The sequence below is a fragment of the Elephas maximus genome, chromosome 1, assembly GCF_024166365.1.
Source record: "Elephas maximus indicus isolate mEleMax1 chromosome 1, mEleMax1 primary haplotype, whole genome shotgun sequence".
Taxonomy (NCBI): domain Eukaryota; kingdom Metazoa; phylum Chordata; class Mammalia; order Proboscidea; family Elephantidae; genus Elephas; species Elephas maximus.
The window spans coordinates 87,870,003-87,881,983 of NC_064819.1; the positions used below are offsets into that span (position 1 = coordinate 87,870,003).

At 39.7% G+C, this 11,981-nt stretch overlaps 1 protein-coding gene and 1 pseudogene across 1 annotated transcript; both read left to right on the forward strand.

The window, feature by feature from the left end:
• The first annotated feature begins 6,753 nt into the window (after positions 1 to 6,753).
• LOC126064516 (tyrosine-protein kinase RYK-like) lies at positions 6,754 to 8,601 on the forward strand (annotated as a pseudogene).
• A 1,880-nt stretch (positions 8,602 to 10,481) lies between these two features.
• On the forward strand, positions 10,482 to 11,444 carry LOC126064581 (olfactory receptor 10C1-like). The gene has a single exon (XM_049863802.1). It carries the CDS (start codon positions 10,482 to 10,484, stop codon positions 11,442 to 11,444), a length of 963 nt encoding a protein of 320 aa, XP_049719759.1.
• The last annotated feature ends 537 nt before the right edge of the window (positions 11,445 to 11,981 follow it).

Genomic DNA, 11,981 nt, shown 5'->3' on the forward strand with positions numbered 1-11,981 from the left:
TTTTGGTCTCAGATGTTTTGGCTGAAATAGGTGGCATGTGAAGTTGAGCCATCGAGCTGTCAAAAATATGTTATTTCCCTACTGGTTTTTTTTCTTACATCCACCTATCATTTAAAGTCCATTTCAATATTTAAACTTTCAGAACTTTGCCAGTATTCAGTGGCCACTAAATGTTTTATAATATTGAATAGGAATCTATAAGATATGGTAATTAATCATGGGGAATGAAAACTCTTTATCTTCAGTATATATCACAGTGCCTCAGAATGACTTGATTACTAACTTTTAATATAGATTATTATATAGATTGATAATAACAGGGAATAGTCCATGCGGTGTTCTGTGAGTTCATTCATGCAAACCTTTAAAAGGGCACAAGGTTTTATCTCGGCTAAACTGCATTTTAAGGGCCATTCCTTACTTTTTATTCATGGTTTTCCTGTACGGTGTTTGCATTTGTGACTCAAAACAATTCAACAAGATAAGAAAGGCTTCACTATTCTTTCTTTACAAAGAAATGATGGGTTAGAAAACCTGAGTCCAAAAAATCTGTCAGGTATTAGACAGCAGTGCTACCCTTTCTGCAGACTTCTGATACCTGCCTTGAGCATCTTACCGTCTTTCCATGGGCAATGATGAAAATAAACATTCATAGTATATACACAAAGCTGCCTTTCACTACGTGGACACCAAGCTCCCCAATCTAAGGCCAAGAGATGAGGGAATACAAAAAAACAATAGAAAGCATTATTAAAAAAAAAAAAAAAAAAAAAAAAACAGCTTTACATGGTTCAGTATTAGTCCAAGACACAGAGAGGAAGAGACTTTTACTACATTTGTTTGTGTTCTGATCTCTAGTGAATCATATAATTTATTTTTACATGACTTAATATTTCTAGACAGACTACCATTCTTTGACATATTAAATATTTAGAAGCATTCACAGACCTTCACTACCCTATTTTTCAGTTGTTGTTTCTGAACTCTGTGAAGTTTTAAAATATATTTATCGTGAGATTGTTTTTTTTTTTTTTGCTCATCCTATGAGTCCTAGGAATATCAAATGATTAATAGCATGCACTGGTTTTTGTGCAGTCAGCCATTTACCAGGAAGTCCCTCCCATTTCCCAGCATCCCCTGACACCTGTCCTCAACATATACATTTGCATTTTCCTTCTACAGTTTAGATGGGACAAGGGTATTCATGATGTCACTAGTTAGGAAAGGGTCAGACATTCTCTTTTTCTTCCTGGGGTCTCATCCTTACCTCCCTCCAGCAATCCCTTAAGGATGTTGTAGTTCCTCCCAAAGGTCTGGGAAGGTATAACAAGTAAGATATGTATTTGTAAATTTAGCTGATAAATGGAATGACAACCTCACCGAGTCCAGGGTTTGCTATCCAATAAACTGTTATAGAGTCAGAGTATTCAAGAAAATCTTTTGAGTAATAAAAAGTAAGACATAGTCTTTTGTTGCTTTGGCTTTGACTGAATAGTATAGTTAAATGGGAAACATAAATATTAAAATTAATTATAATGCCAGGAACATTTGTTAAGTGCTTTAGTATAACTGTAAAAACATTCTAATAGATTCCTCAATGTGTACAAATTTTTCTAATAGTCATCTGTATTGAGGTTCATACAGAATTGCTATCTCATATTTAACCATGTCTTGAATCATTCCGTGTTCTCCATCCTTTACTTTTTGAGTCTTTCACATAGCTCAGTTAATTCTCAAATTAGTAGATTAAAATTATCTATAAAAATTATCTATAACTATCTATAACAATTTTCTTTAGCTAGGACAGATTTTCAGGTGGCATTTTTACCAATGAACGTACTTAAGTAATGTATGTATATGTCTATTCTTTTTGCTTTTCCTCTCTCTATATTAGCAGATGAATAGAAAATCATAAAATGAGATAAAGATGATGAATATGAGGAATGATTGGGGATTATGATGTAAAATTACCCAAAATAGGTTAAATATATGAGGATAAATTATTGTGAGAATACATGTACACATATGTGTCCCCATGTTGTTATTGTTAGGTGACGTCTCGTCAGCTCTGATTCATAGCGACCCTATGAACAACAGAACAAAACACTGCCCGGCCCTGAAAAAAAAATCCTTAAAATCATTGTTATGCTTGAGCTCATTGTTGCAGCCACTGTGTCAGTCCACTTAGTTAAGGGTCTTCCCCTTTTCCGCTGACCCTGTACTCTGCCAAGAATGACGTCCTTCTCCAGGGACTGATCCCTCCTGACAACATGTCCACAGTATGTAAGATGCAGTTTCGCCATCCTTGCCTCTAAGGAGCATTCTGGCTGTACTTCTGAGACAGATTTCTTCATTCTTTTGGCAGTCCGTGGTATTTTCAATATTCTTCACCAACACCACAATTCAAAGGCGTCAATTCTTCTTTGGTCTTCCTTATTCATTGTCCAGCTTTCACATGCATATGATGCAATTGAAAATACCATGGCTTGGGTCAGGCACAGCTTAGTCTTCAAGGTCACAACTTTGCTCTTCAACACTTTGAAGAGGTCCTTTGCAGGAGGTTTACTCAATGCAATGCATCTTTTGATTTCTTGACTGCTGCTTCCATGGCTCTTGATTGTGGATACAAGTAAAATGAAATCCTTGACAACTTCAATCTTTTCCCCATTTATCATGATGTTGCTCATTGGTCTAGTTGTGAGGATTTTTGTTTGCTTTATGTTGAGGTGCAATCCATGCTGGAGGCTGTGGTCTTTGATCTTCGTTAGTAAGTGCTTCGGATCCTCTTCACTTTCAGCAAGCAATGCATAACGCAGGTTGTTAATGAATCTTCCTCCAATCCTGATGCCCCTTTCTTCTTCGTATTGTCCAGCTTCTCGGATTATTTGCCCAGCATACAGATTGAATAGATATGGTGAAAGAATACAACCCTGACACACACCTTTCCTGACTTTAAACCAAACAGTATCCCCTTGTTCTGTCCAAACAACTGCCTTTTGATCTATGTAAAAGTTCCTCATGGGCACAATTAAGTGTTCTGGAATTCCCATTTTTTGCAATATTATCCATAGTTTGTTATGATCCACGCAGTCAAATGCCTTTGCATAGTCAATAAAACACAGGTAAACATTCTTCTGGTGTTCTCTGCTTTCAGCCAGGATCTATCTGACATCAGCAATGATATCCCTGGCTCCATGTCTTCTTTTAAAACTGGCCTGAATTTCTGGCAGTTGCTGTCAATATACTGCTGCAGCTGTTTTTGAATGATCTTCAGCAAAATTTTGCTTGTGTGTGATATTAATGATAAATTAATGATAGTGTTCTATAATTTCCACATTTGGTTGCATCGGCTTTCTTGGGAATAGGCATAAATATGGATCTCTTCCAGTCAGTTTGCCAGGAAGCTGTCTTCCATATTTCTTGGCATAGACGAGTGAGCACCTCCAGTGCTATATCTGTTTGTTGAAACATCTCAATTGATATTCTCGAACATCGAGCAGCTAAAGCAAAAGGAAAAATTGATGAAGTAAAAGAACTCGACAGAAGATTTCAAAGAGTGGCTTGAGAAGCAAAGTAAAGCATTGTAATCACATGTGCAAAGATCTGGAGACGGAAAACCAAAAGGGAAGAACATGCTCGGCATTTCTCAAGCTGAAAGAACTGAAGAAAAAATTCAAGCCTCAAGTTGCAATAGTGAAAGATTCCATGGGGAAAATATTAAACAATGCAGGAAGCATCAAAAGAAGATGCAAGGGATACACAGAGTCTTTATACAGAAAAGAATTAGTTGATGTTCAACTGTTTCAAAAGGTGGTATATGATCAGGAACTGATAGTACTGAAGGGAGAAGTCCAAGCTGCTCTGAAGGCATTGGCGAAAAACAAGGCTCCAGGAATTGATGGAATATCAATTGAGACGTGTACACATGTATAAAAGCAAAAACCAAACCCATTGCTATAAAAACCATTCTGACTCATAGCCACCTTGCAGAACAGAGTAATACTGCCTCATAAGATCTCCAAGGCTGTCATCTTTACTGAACCACATCACCACCTCTTTCTTCTGCAGAGCCACTGGTAAGTTTGAACTGGCAATGTTTTGGGCAACCACTTAACCACTGTGCCTCCAGGGCTTCTAACACAGGTATAAAGACACTGCCATATCCAGTACTTGTCAAGTACTTAGTCACTTTCGAAGTACTTATGGGAATTAGTTCACTGAATCCTCATAGAAACCACATGAAGAAGGTACTATTTTCACTTCTTTTATAAACAGGCAAAGTGAAGAACAGATAGTTTAAATAAATGTTAAATTTGCCCCAGCAATTAGGTGACTGTACTTGGATTTGGACCCAGATAGAACATCTCCAGAAACTCTTAACTACTATGCTATTCAGCATGCATATGATTGTGTGTGTGTGTGTGTGTCTTGGGTGTACAGGTGTGTATGTCTATAAAACATGTACATTTTGTACCTAAGTTTTGGAGAATTCACTTAGTGCATTTGTTTATTCATGGTAATTTAGATTCTCAAATTTAATGCATTTCCTTTACATATATTCACTTCAAATGTATAGTTAATGTAGTATAAAGAATGAAAGTCAGGAAAAGTATTTTATATCCCATTTCTACCACTTGTTTTTCTGCCTAATTTTGGAATATCTTTTCATCTAGTCTGAGTTCCCTTTATTATAATAATTTAACATAAATTACCACTATGCCTTCTTTGCTGCTAGTTGTAGGATAACTGTTTAGTGAACTGTTTAATCACCACTGAAATGTATTGATTAAAAAACTGTTATCCTGGAAAAAGTTACAATTTTAAAATTAAAAAAAATTCAAAGATAAAAATTAGTTTTTGTAGAAATGTGAGTGCTGATGGCAATGAAAATCAAATCTGCTAATTACATGACAGTTGCTGCATGGTTAAGTCAGAATCTTCTAAATTTCTAAAGGATTAAATGAAGGGCAGAGCCTAAAAACAGGTAATTTAACACTGCTAAATTTTTTTTTTTTTAAATACATAGAGGACTGGTGGCACAGTGGTTAAGAGCTATGGAGAGCTATGCCTGGGCTAATCAAAAGGTCAGCTGTTCAAATCCACCAGCTGCTCCTTGGAAACCCTATGGACCAGTTCTACTCTGTCTTAGAGGGTCGCTATGTGTCAGAACCAGACTGGAAAAGGCACCTAAAAATAAAAACAAATGCATAGATGGGGATATGTGACATGGTTTTTACACGATGTGCAAATAGAAAAGTTTCAGACCTGTATGCAGATTTGAGTCACCATATATGAAATTCATGAAAAATTTTGATTGATGCTTTACCCAAGGAGTCAACAATTTTGGGTTTTGCCAGGCACCATCTGATAACACGAAACCCTGGTGATGCAGGACTAAGAGCTTGGCTGCTAGCCAAAAGGTAGGCGGTTTGAATCCACCAGCTGTTCCTTGAAAACCCGTCTAGGGCAGCTCTACTCTCCTCTAAGTAGGAATCGACTTGGTGGCAACAGTTTTTTTTAAACAGTGTTTGATAACTTGACCTCAGGTTATAAAGTAATGCTAACTGACAGAATCCAGAACGTTGGAAGACAAATCTCCTCATTCTTCTGCTTTTTTCAGAGCAAATGTAGTTTTAATTTCTCGTTGATAACATTTCAAACGGAACAATGCAAACTGCAGTACTCCCACAGAAAGAACAGGAAATCTTTTGTCAGGAAGTGACAATCATTGGATTGGGAGAAACCTGTGAAAACCAGAATTTGACTGGACTGACTTGTTTTTCCAGGTCTCACAAGTTTTCTGATTTTGACAGGGAGCTGTTTTACATTTTCAATAGCTCTCTATTAGTGGAAAATATTTTTGTTTTTCTTTTCTGACAGGTTTCCACCTTACAAAGGTTCCTGCTTTCTTAGGTTTTACTGTATATCTGATATTTGAGAAGGACTGGATTTAACTTAATTGACTTCAGAAAATAGAATATTAACAAAATGCAAAATATGCAGGTAGCCAGAGTGAAGCTTAGCATTATAACTTCTTTTTTTTTTCATTACGTAAGGACTTATTAATTGCTAAGGGTGGTGGATATAATGTTATTTCTGCATCCTGTGTCTGAGATACTCCCAAGAAAGAAATGAAAAAGTAATTGCTGTCAGAGTAGATTAAGTGTTATCATGACAGTGACAAACAAAAACTTTGCCATCAAGCCAAATCACATTGATGACGACTTCATGTGTTGCAGAGAAGAACTGCAGACCATAGATTTCTCAAGGCTGTGATCTTTCCAACTACTAGACCCTTCTTTCAAGGCACTCTGGGCCGGTTTGAACCACCAATCTTTCAGTAAGTATCCAAGAGCTTAACAGTTTGCACCACCCAGGGACTCCCATAGCAGTGAGAACACAGTGAATAGGGTGTGTAACTGACTAGCATGGGGCAGGAAGGGCCAGCGTCAAGAAGGGTTTCAAAGAGCAGACAAAACTATTCTTGAACTTGAACATAGATATGCAGTTCACTAGGTGGACAATCAGGGAAGCAAATTTGAAGCCTCCCATGGGAAAATGACCACAAAAAAGTAAAGGAAATAAGTGTGAGAAAGGCGTGTACTAAAAGATGCTAGTACTTTGCTATGACTGTAACGTGGGATCCATTTGGGGGAGTGGTGAAATACAAAATTCTATCCTTAATTAGTGACCTGATTCAGAGATTTTTTTATGAATCACGTTAAGAAATTTGAACTTGCCCCTCCTTGGAAGATGCTGCCCGGAGGCGGCGGCGGCTGCGCGCTACGGCGGTTGTAGTGGGGCCCATCTGCCAGGGGGCGGCGGTGGGATGAGCTGGGCGGCCGCCCCTGGCTCGGGGCTCTGAGGGGCTTGAGGTTCGGGCTCGGGGCAGGAGGTGGGTAGCGGCGGCGCAGCGGGTGGCCACCACTTCTCAGAGGCGGCGGAGGCCAGGGACGACAGGCTGGGGACGCCTCCCAGGGACCCGCGGCCTGAGGGCCCAGCCGCTGCGGCTGCTGCACCTCCTAGCGCTGCTTCCGTTGCTGCCCGCGCTGCCTCTCCTGCCCCGCGGTCCCAAGCGCTGCCGCCTGCCACCACAGGGCCCAATGTGAGCCTCCACCTGAACAAGGTTGAGGTCCTCCAGCTGATCGGTTGATGCAGAAGTTTATTATGTGAGAGAAGACCTTATTAGCCATTATGCTCTCTCCTTTAACCTGTTAGCACCCAGTGAGACAAACTTCCTGCACTTCACTTGGCAGGCAAAGTCCAAGGTTGAATTTAAGCTGGGATTTCAAGTAGACAATTTTGCAGCTATGGACATGCCCAGGTCAACATTTCTGTTCAGGGGGAGGTTCTGCGTACTTACCAGAATTTGAAGAAGTAAAAACTTCAGCCTTGGACAAAAGCACTAGCAGAACTACTTATGATCCTGTACCTGCGGCTCCAACTACTTCTACACATGTGTTTTATATCAGTGTGGGGGGTTGCTGTGCGGTAATGTTTCTTGTAGCAATAATATCAGCTGTTCTGCACCTTCCTAGTATGAAAAGGATTGAACTGGATGACAGCATCAGTGCCAGCAGTAGTTCCCAAGGGCTGTCTCAGCCATCTACCCAGAGGACTCAGTATCTGAGAGCCCACACGCCCAACAATGCAACTCCCATCACCAACTCCTCAGGTTATCCTACCTCGTGGATAGAGAAGAAGGACCTGAGAAGTGTCACTCTTTTGGAGGCCAAAGCCAAAATGAAGGATATAGCAATATCCAGGGAAAGGATAACCCCAAAACGTGTACTCTGACAAGGCATTTTTGGAATTATTTTCCATGAGATTTTAATGGATGAAAAAGATCCAAATAAAGAAAAACAAACATTTATGAAAACACTTAAAGATCAAGCTCCTGAAATTCAGGTGACAGTGATGCTTACTGAAAGTTGTAAGCTATGAGGCCTTCATCACAGAAATCTTCCTGTTACCCATGTGTGTATAGAAGAAGGAGAAAAGCCCATGGTGATATCGCCTCACATGAATTGGGAGAATCCTAAATTGTTCTTACAGTTGTGCAAATTAGAGAGGCCAATAATTCTCAGGCAATTTCTCAACAAGACCTGGTAACCTGGCCATTCAGATTGCCTGTGGAATGAGCTATCTGGCCAGAAGGGAAGTCATCTATGAAGACCTGGCTGCTAAGAACTGTGTCACTGATGATACACGTCAAGTTAAGATCACAGACAATGGCCTCTCCAGAGACTTGTTCCTCATGGACTATCATTGACTGGGGGACAATGAAAACCGGCCAGTTTGGCAACTGGCTCTTGAAAGTCTAGTTGATAATCAGTTCTCCAGCGCTAGCGATCTGTGGGCCTTCGGAGTGACGCTGTGGGAGCTCATGACACTGGGCCAGATGCCATATGTAGACATCGACCCCTTTGAAATGGCTGCATACCCGAAAGACGGCTACCAAATACCTCACTCAATCAACTGTCTTCAACTATTTGCCGTGATGGCCTGTTGTTCGGTCTTAGATGCAGAGAGAGGTCCCAGTTTCAGCAGCTGGTACAACATCTCACAGAGTTCCATGCAGCTCTGGGGGCCTCTGTCTGACTCTGCTCTCACAGTCCCACACCATCAGGAGGAGCATGCCTGTCGGAGGTCATTTGGAACCAGTTAGGGACACTTCATATAGAACACACCACCAGCAGAAACACACTTCTCTTCCAGAACACCATGCCTTAGGAATGCTTTAGAATCTGAACTTTTTTAACACAGGTTTAATAATGTGGAATATTTTCTTGATGTCATCGTATTAGGCTGAATTGAAAGATTTTGTGTTTTTTTTTTTTTTTTTTTCAAAAAAGTAAAACAGTTATTTTGGACTATGGGTGCATTCTTACAAAATAAACAGTTTTTAAATTTTTTTAAACTTAGGTTTTTGGGATAGCTACATTACTGCCAACTGGCTTTTAGTTTTTGACTTCATCAAGGTAATAATAGTGATTCACTTTTAAAGTTTTTTTTTTTTTTTTTAATTTTTATCACTAGTCCTGGAAATGGCTTGTCTCCAAGATATAGGACTTTTCTTAGGAAAGGAAAATCAGCGTAAAAAGATATTTGGTTTGCCTAGTACAAGAAAAGGCAATATTGGAGGAAGAAAACTTATAGAAAAGCTCAAATTAAGATTTTATAATACTTATGAGAAACAGAAACTACATTTGTATGGAAAGTGGTTTATTTTTTATTTATTTTTTTTACCACTTTGAAATTCTGCTTTCTTATATTGAGGAAAGCAGGAGCTGGGTTCATTACAGCTTAAACTGACCAGCAATTAACTTTTTCATGAGCCAGAAGTGGGTTTAGAGCAGGTCGGCAGTAAACACTGACAATTTGACTTACTCTCAGGAAAAAGAGAGAATACAATTCCAGAAACTGAATTTATCTCTCTAAGTTAAGGGTCTCTCACTTGCGCCTAGAATAGTGCTATGCACTGAGTGGGTGTTCGAGTTGTTGTGGGTAAAAAAATGGGAACCGGTAAATTTTGTGCTTATTTTCGAGGCTGGCTTAAGTATAAAATTTGTTTTATAAAACATCTGAAAAATTGAAAGATTTATTTTATTTTATAAAAAAAGGAAATCTGAACTTTAACTGCATACAATCATAATTTTCATTTAGTAAAGAACATTGTAATAAAGGATGACAGATGAGAAATATTGAAGGTAATGAAATTAATTATAGTGATGAAATTTTCTCAGTAGTTCAGTATAGATATGATATGAGTGGCTGTAATATGGTCTTCACATGCTGACCCTCCTTGTCATTCACACCTCTGCTCATGGTTCTCACCATTAAGAGTCCTCTTGGACCACACAATCTAAATTGGTCAGTTTCCAGCCCATACCCTGGTTTTAATTCTATGCATTGTACTGATTTTTTTTTTTTAAGTGATCATTTAACATCTGCTTTCCTTCACTAAAATATAAGCTCCATGACGGGAGAGATGCTGGTTTTGATTCATTGCTGAATTTCAGGACAGAAAGCAGTAAATACCAAATACCTCATGCTCAATAAATACTTGTTGAATGAATGAGTGAAGAAAGAAATAGAGTCAGTGTTAACAGAAATGAGGAGACATGGATAGATAAAAGAGATATCTGAAGACATTTATTTTGTAGCATTTCATGATTAATTAAAGGAGAGGATGAAGAGAGAATTGGCCTGGAATCTTCTTTTTTTTCATTTTATGCTTTGGTGGCTAAGTATATTTTGGACACATCAGCTGAGAAAGTGAGGATAGAACAGGATTAGGATTTGAGACTGTATGATGATCAGTGTAATTTCAAAACATTTGAATTTTAGAATTGCTGGTAAGGAATTGTGGACCATATTATCTCTCTGACTTACCAGAGGTCTACAAAAGTAAAATAACAATTTGTCTCCCTCATCTGAAGGTATTCTTCTGATGGCTTTGCCTTTTTCTTTTCCAGGTCATGAACCTCAATTGCTCCTTGTGGCAGGACAACATCATGTCTGTCAAACGCTTTGCATTTGCCAAATTCTCTGAGGTCACTGAAGAGTGTTTCCTCCTGTTTACCCTCATCCTACTCATGTTCTTAGCATCACTGACAGGAAATGCCCTCATAGCCCTCGCCATCTGGACCAACCCAGTCCTCCACACTCCCATGTACTTCTTCCTGGCCAACTTGTCCCTCTTGGAGATTGGCTACACCTGCTCTGTCATACCCAAGATGCTGCAGAGCCTTGTGAGTGAAGCTCGAGGGATCTCTTGGGAGGGTTGTGCCACACAGATGTTTTTCTTTATATTATTTGGTATCAGTGAATGCTGCCTTTTGGCAGCCATGGCTTTTGACCGCTATATGGCCATATGCTCCCCACTCCACTATGCAGCACAAATGAGTCGTGGGGTGTGTGCCCATTTGGCAATGGTTTCTTGGGGGGTGGGATTCTTGGTCGGTCTGGGCCAGACCAACTATATTTTTTCCTTGGACTTCTGTGGTCCCTGTGAGATAGACCACTTCTTCTGTGACCTCCCACCTATCCTGGCACTTGCTTGTGGAGATATATCCCATAATGAGGCTGCAGTCTTTGTTGTGGTCAGCCTTTGCATTTCCAGCCCATTTTTATTGATCATTGCTTCCTATGGCAGAATTCTAGCTGCCGTGCTGGTCATGCGTTCACCTGAAGGCCGCCATAAAGCTCTTTCCACCTGTTCTTCCCACCTACTGGTAGTAACACTATTCTATGGCTCAGCATCAGTCACCTACCTGAGGCCCAAAGCTAGTCATTCACCAGGAGTGGACAAACTCCTAGCTCTTTTCTATACAGTGGTGACATCCATGCTCAACCCCATCATCTACAGTTTGCGGAACAAGGAAGTCAAGGCAGCCCTCCGTAGAACTTTGGGCAAGAGAAAAGTTTTGACTCATGGGTAGGTATGTGAGCGTTGTGCAAAGCTGCACTTAGGAAAGGATGCACCCACAGCCCAAGAGTAAACAAGTAAACTAAATACTGTGTACTCTTCACCTGTCTGGTAAAACAAACAAACAAACAAAGAAAAAACCCAAACCCATTGCTGTCGAGTCAATTCCAACTCATAGCAACCCTATAGGGCAAAGTAGAACTGCCCCCATAGGGTTTTCAAGGAGCACCTCTTGGATTTGAACTGCTGACCTTTTCGTTAGCAGTCAAACTCTTAATCACTGTGCTAACAGGGTTTCCTCTGTCTTGTAAGGATCTTCTTTAACAATAGTAATTGCAATTTTGGAGACATCTATGGACTCAGAACTAAAGTCCTGATTGTTAAATTCTGAAAGAAATTTGGGTACTGGAAAATTTTTAAAGATGAGTCCAACACTAGTCAGGTTTCCTAAAATATTTTAGTCTAGACACAGAGCATAAATTGCCAGGCTATATCTCAGAAGGCTGGGAGATTCTCACTTGACATGCATACACATTTTGTCACCCCTGAG

What these genes read in the sequence shown, in the direction of transcription:
- LOC126064581 (XM_049863802.1), top strand. Translation starts at nt 10,482, where the DNA reads ATGAACCTCAATTGCTCCTTGTGGCAGGACAACATCATGTCTGTCAAA.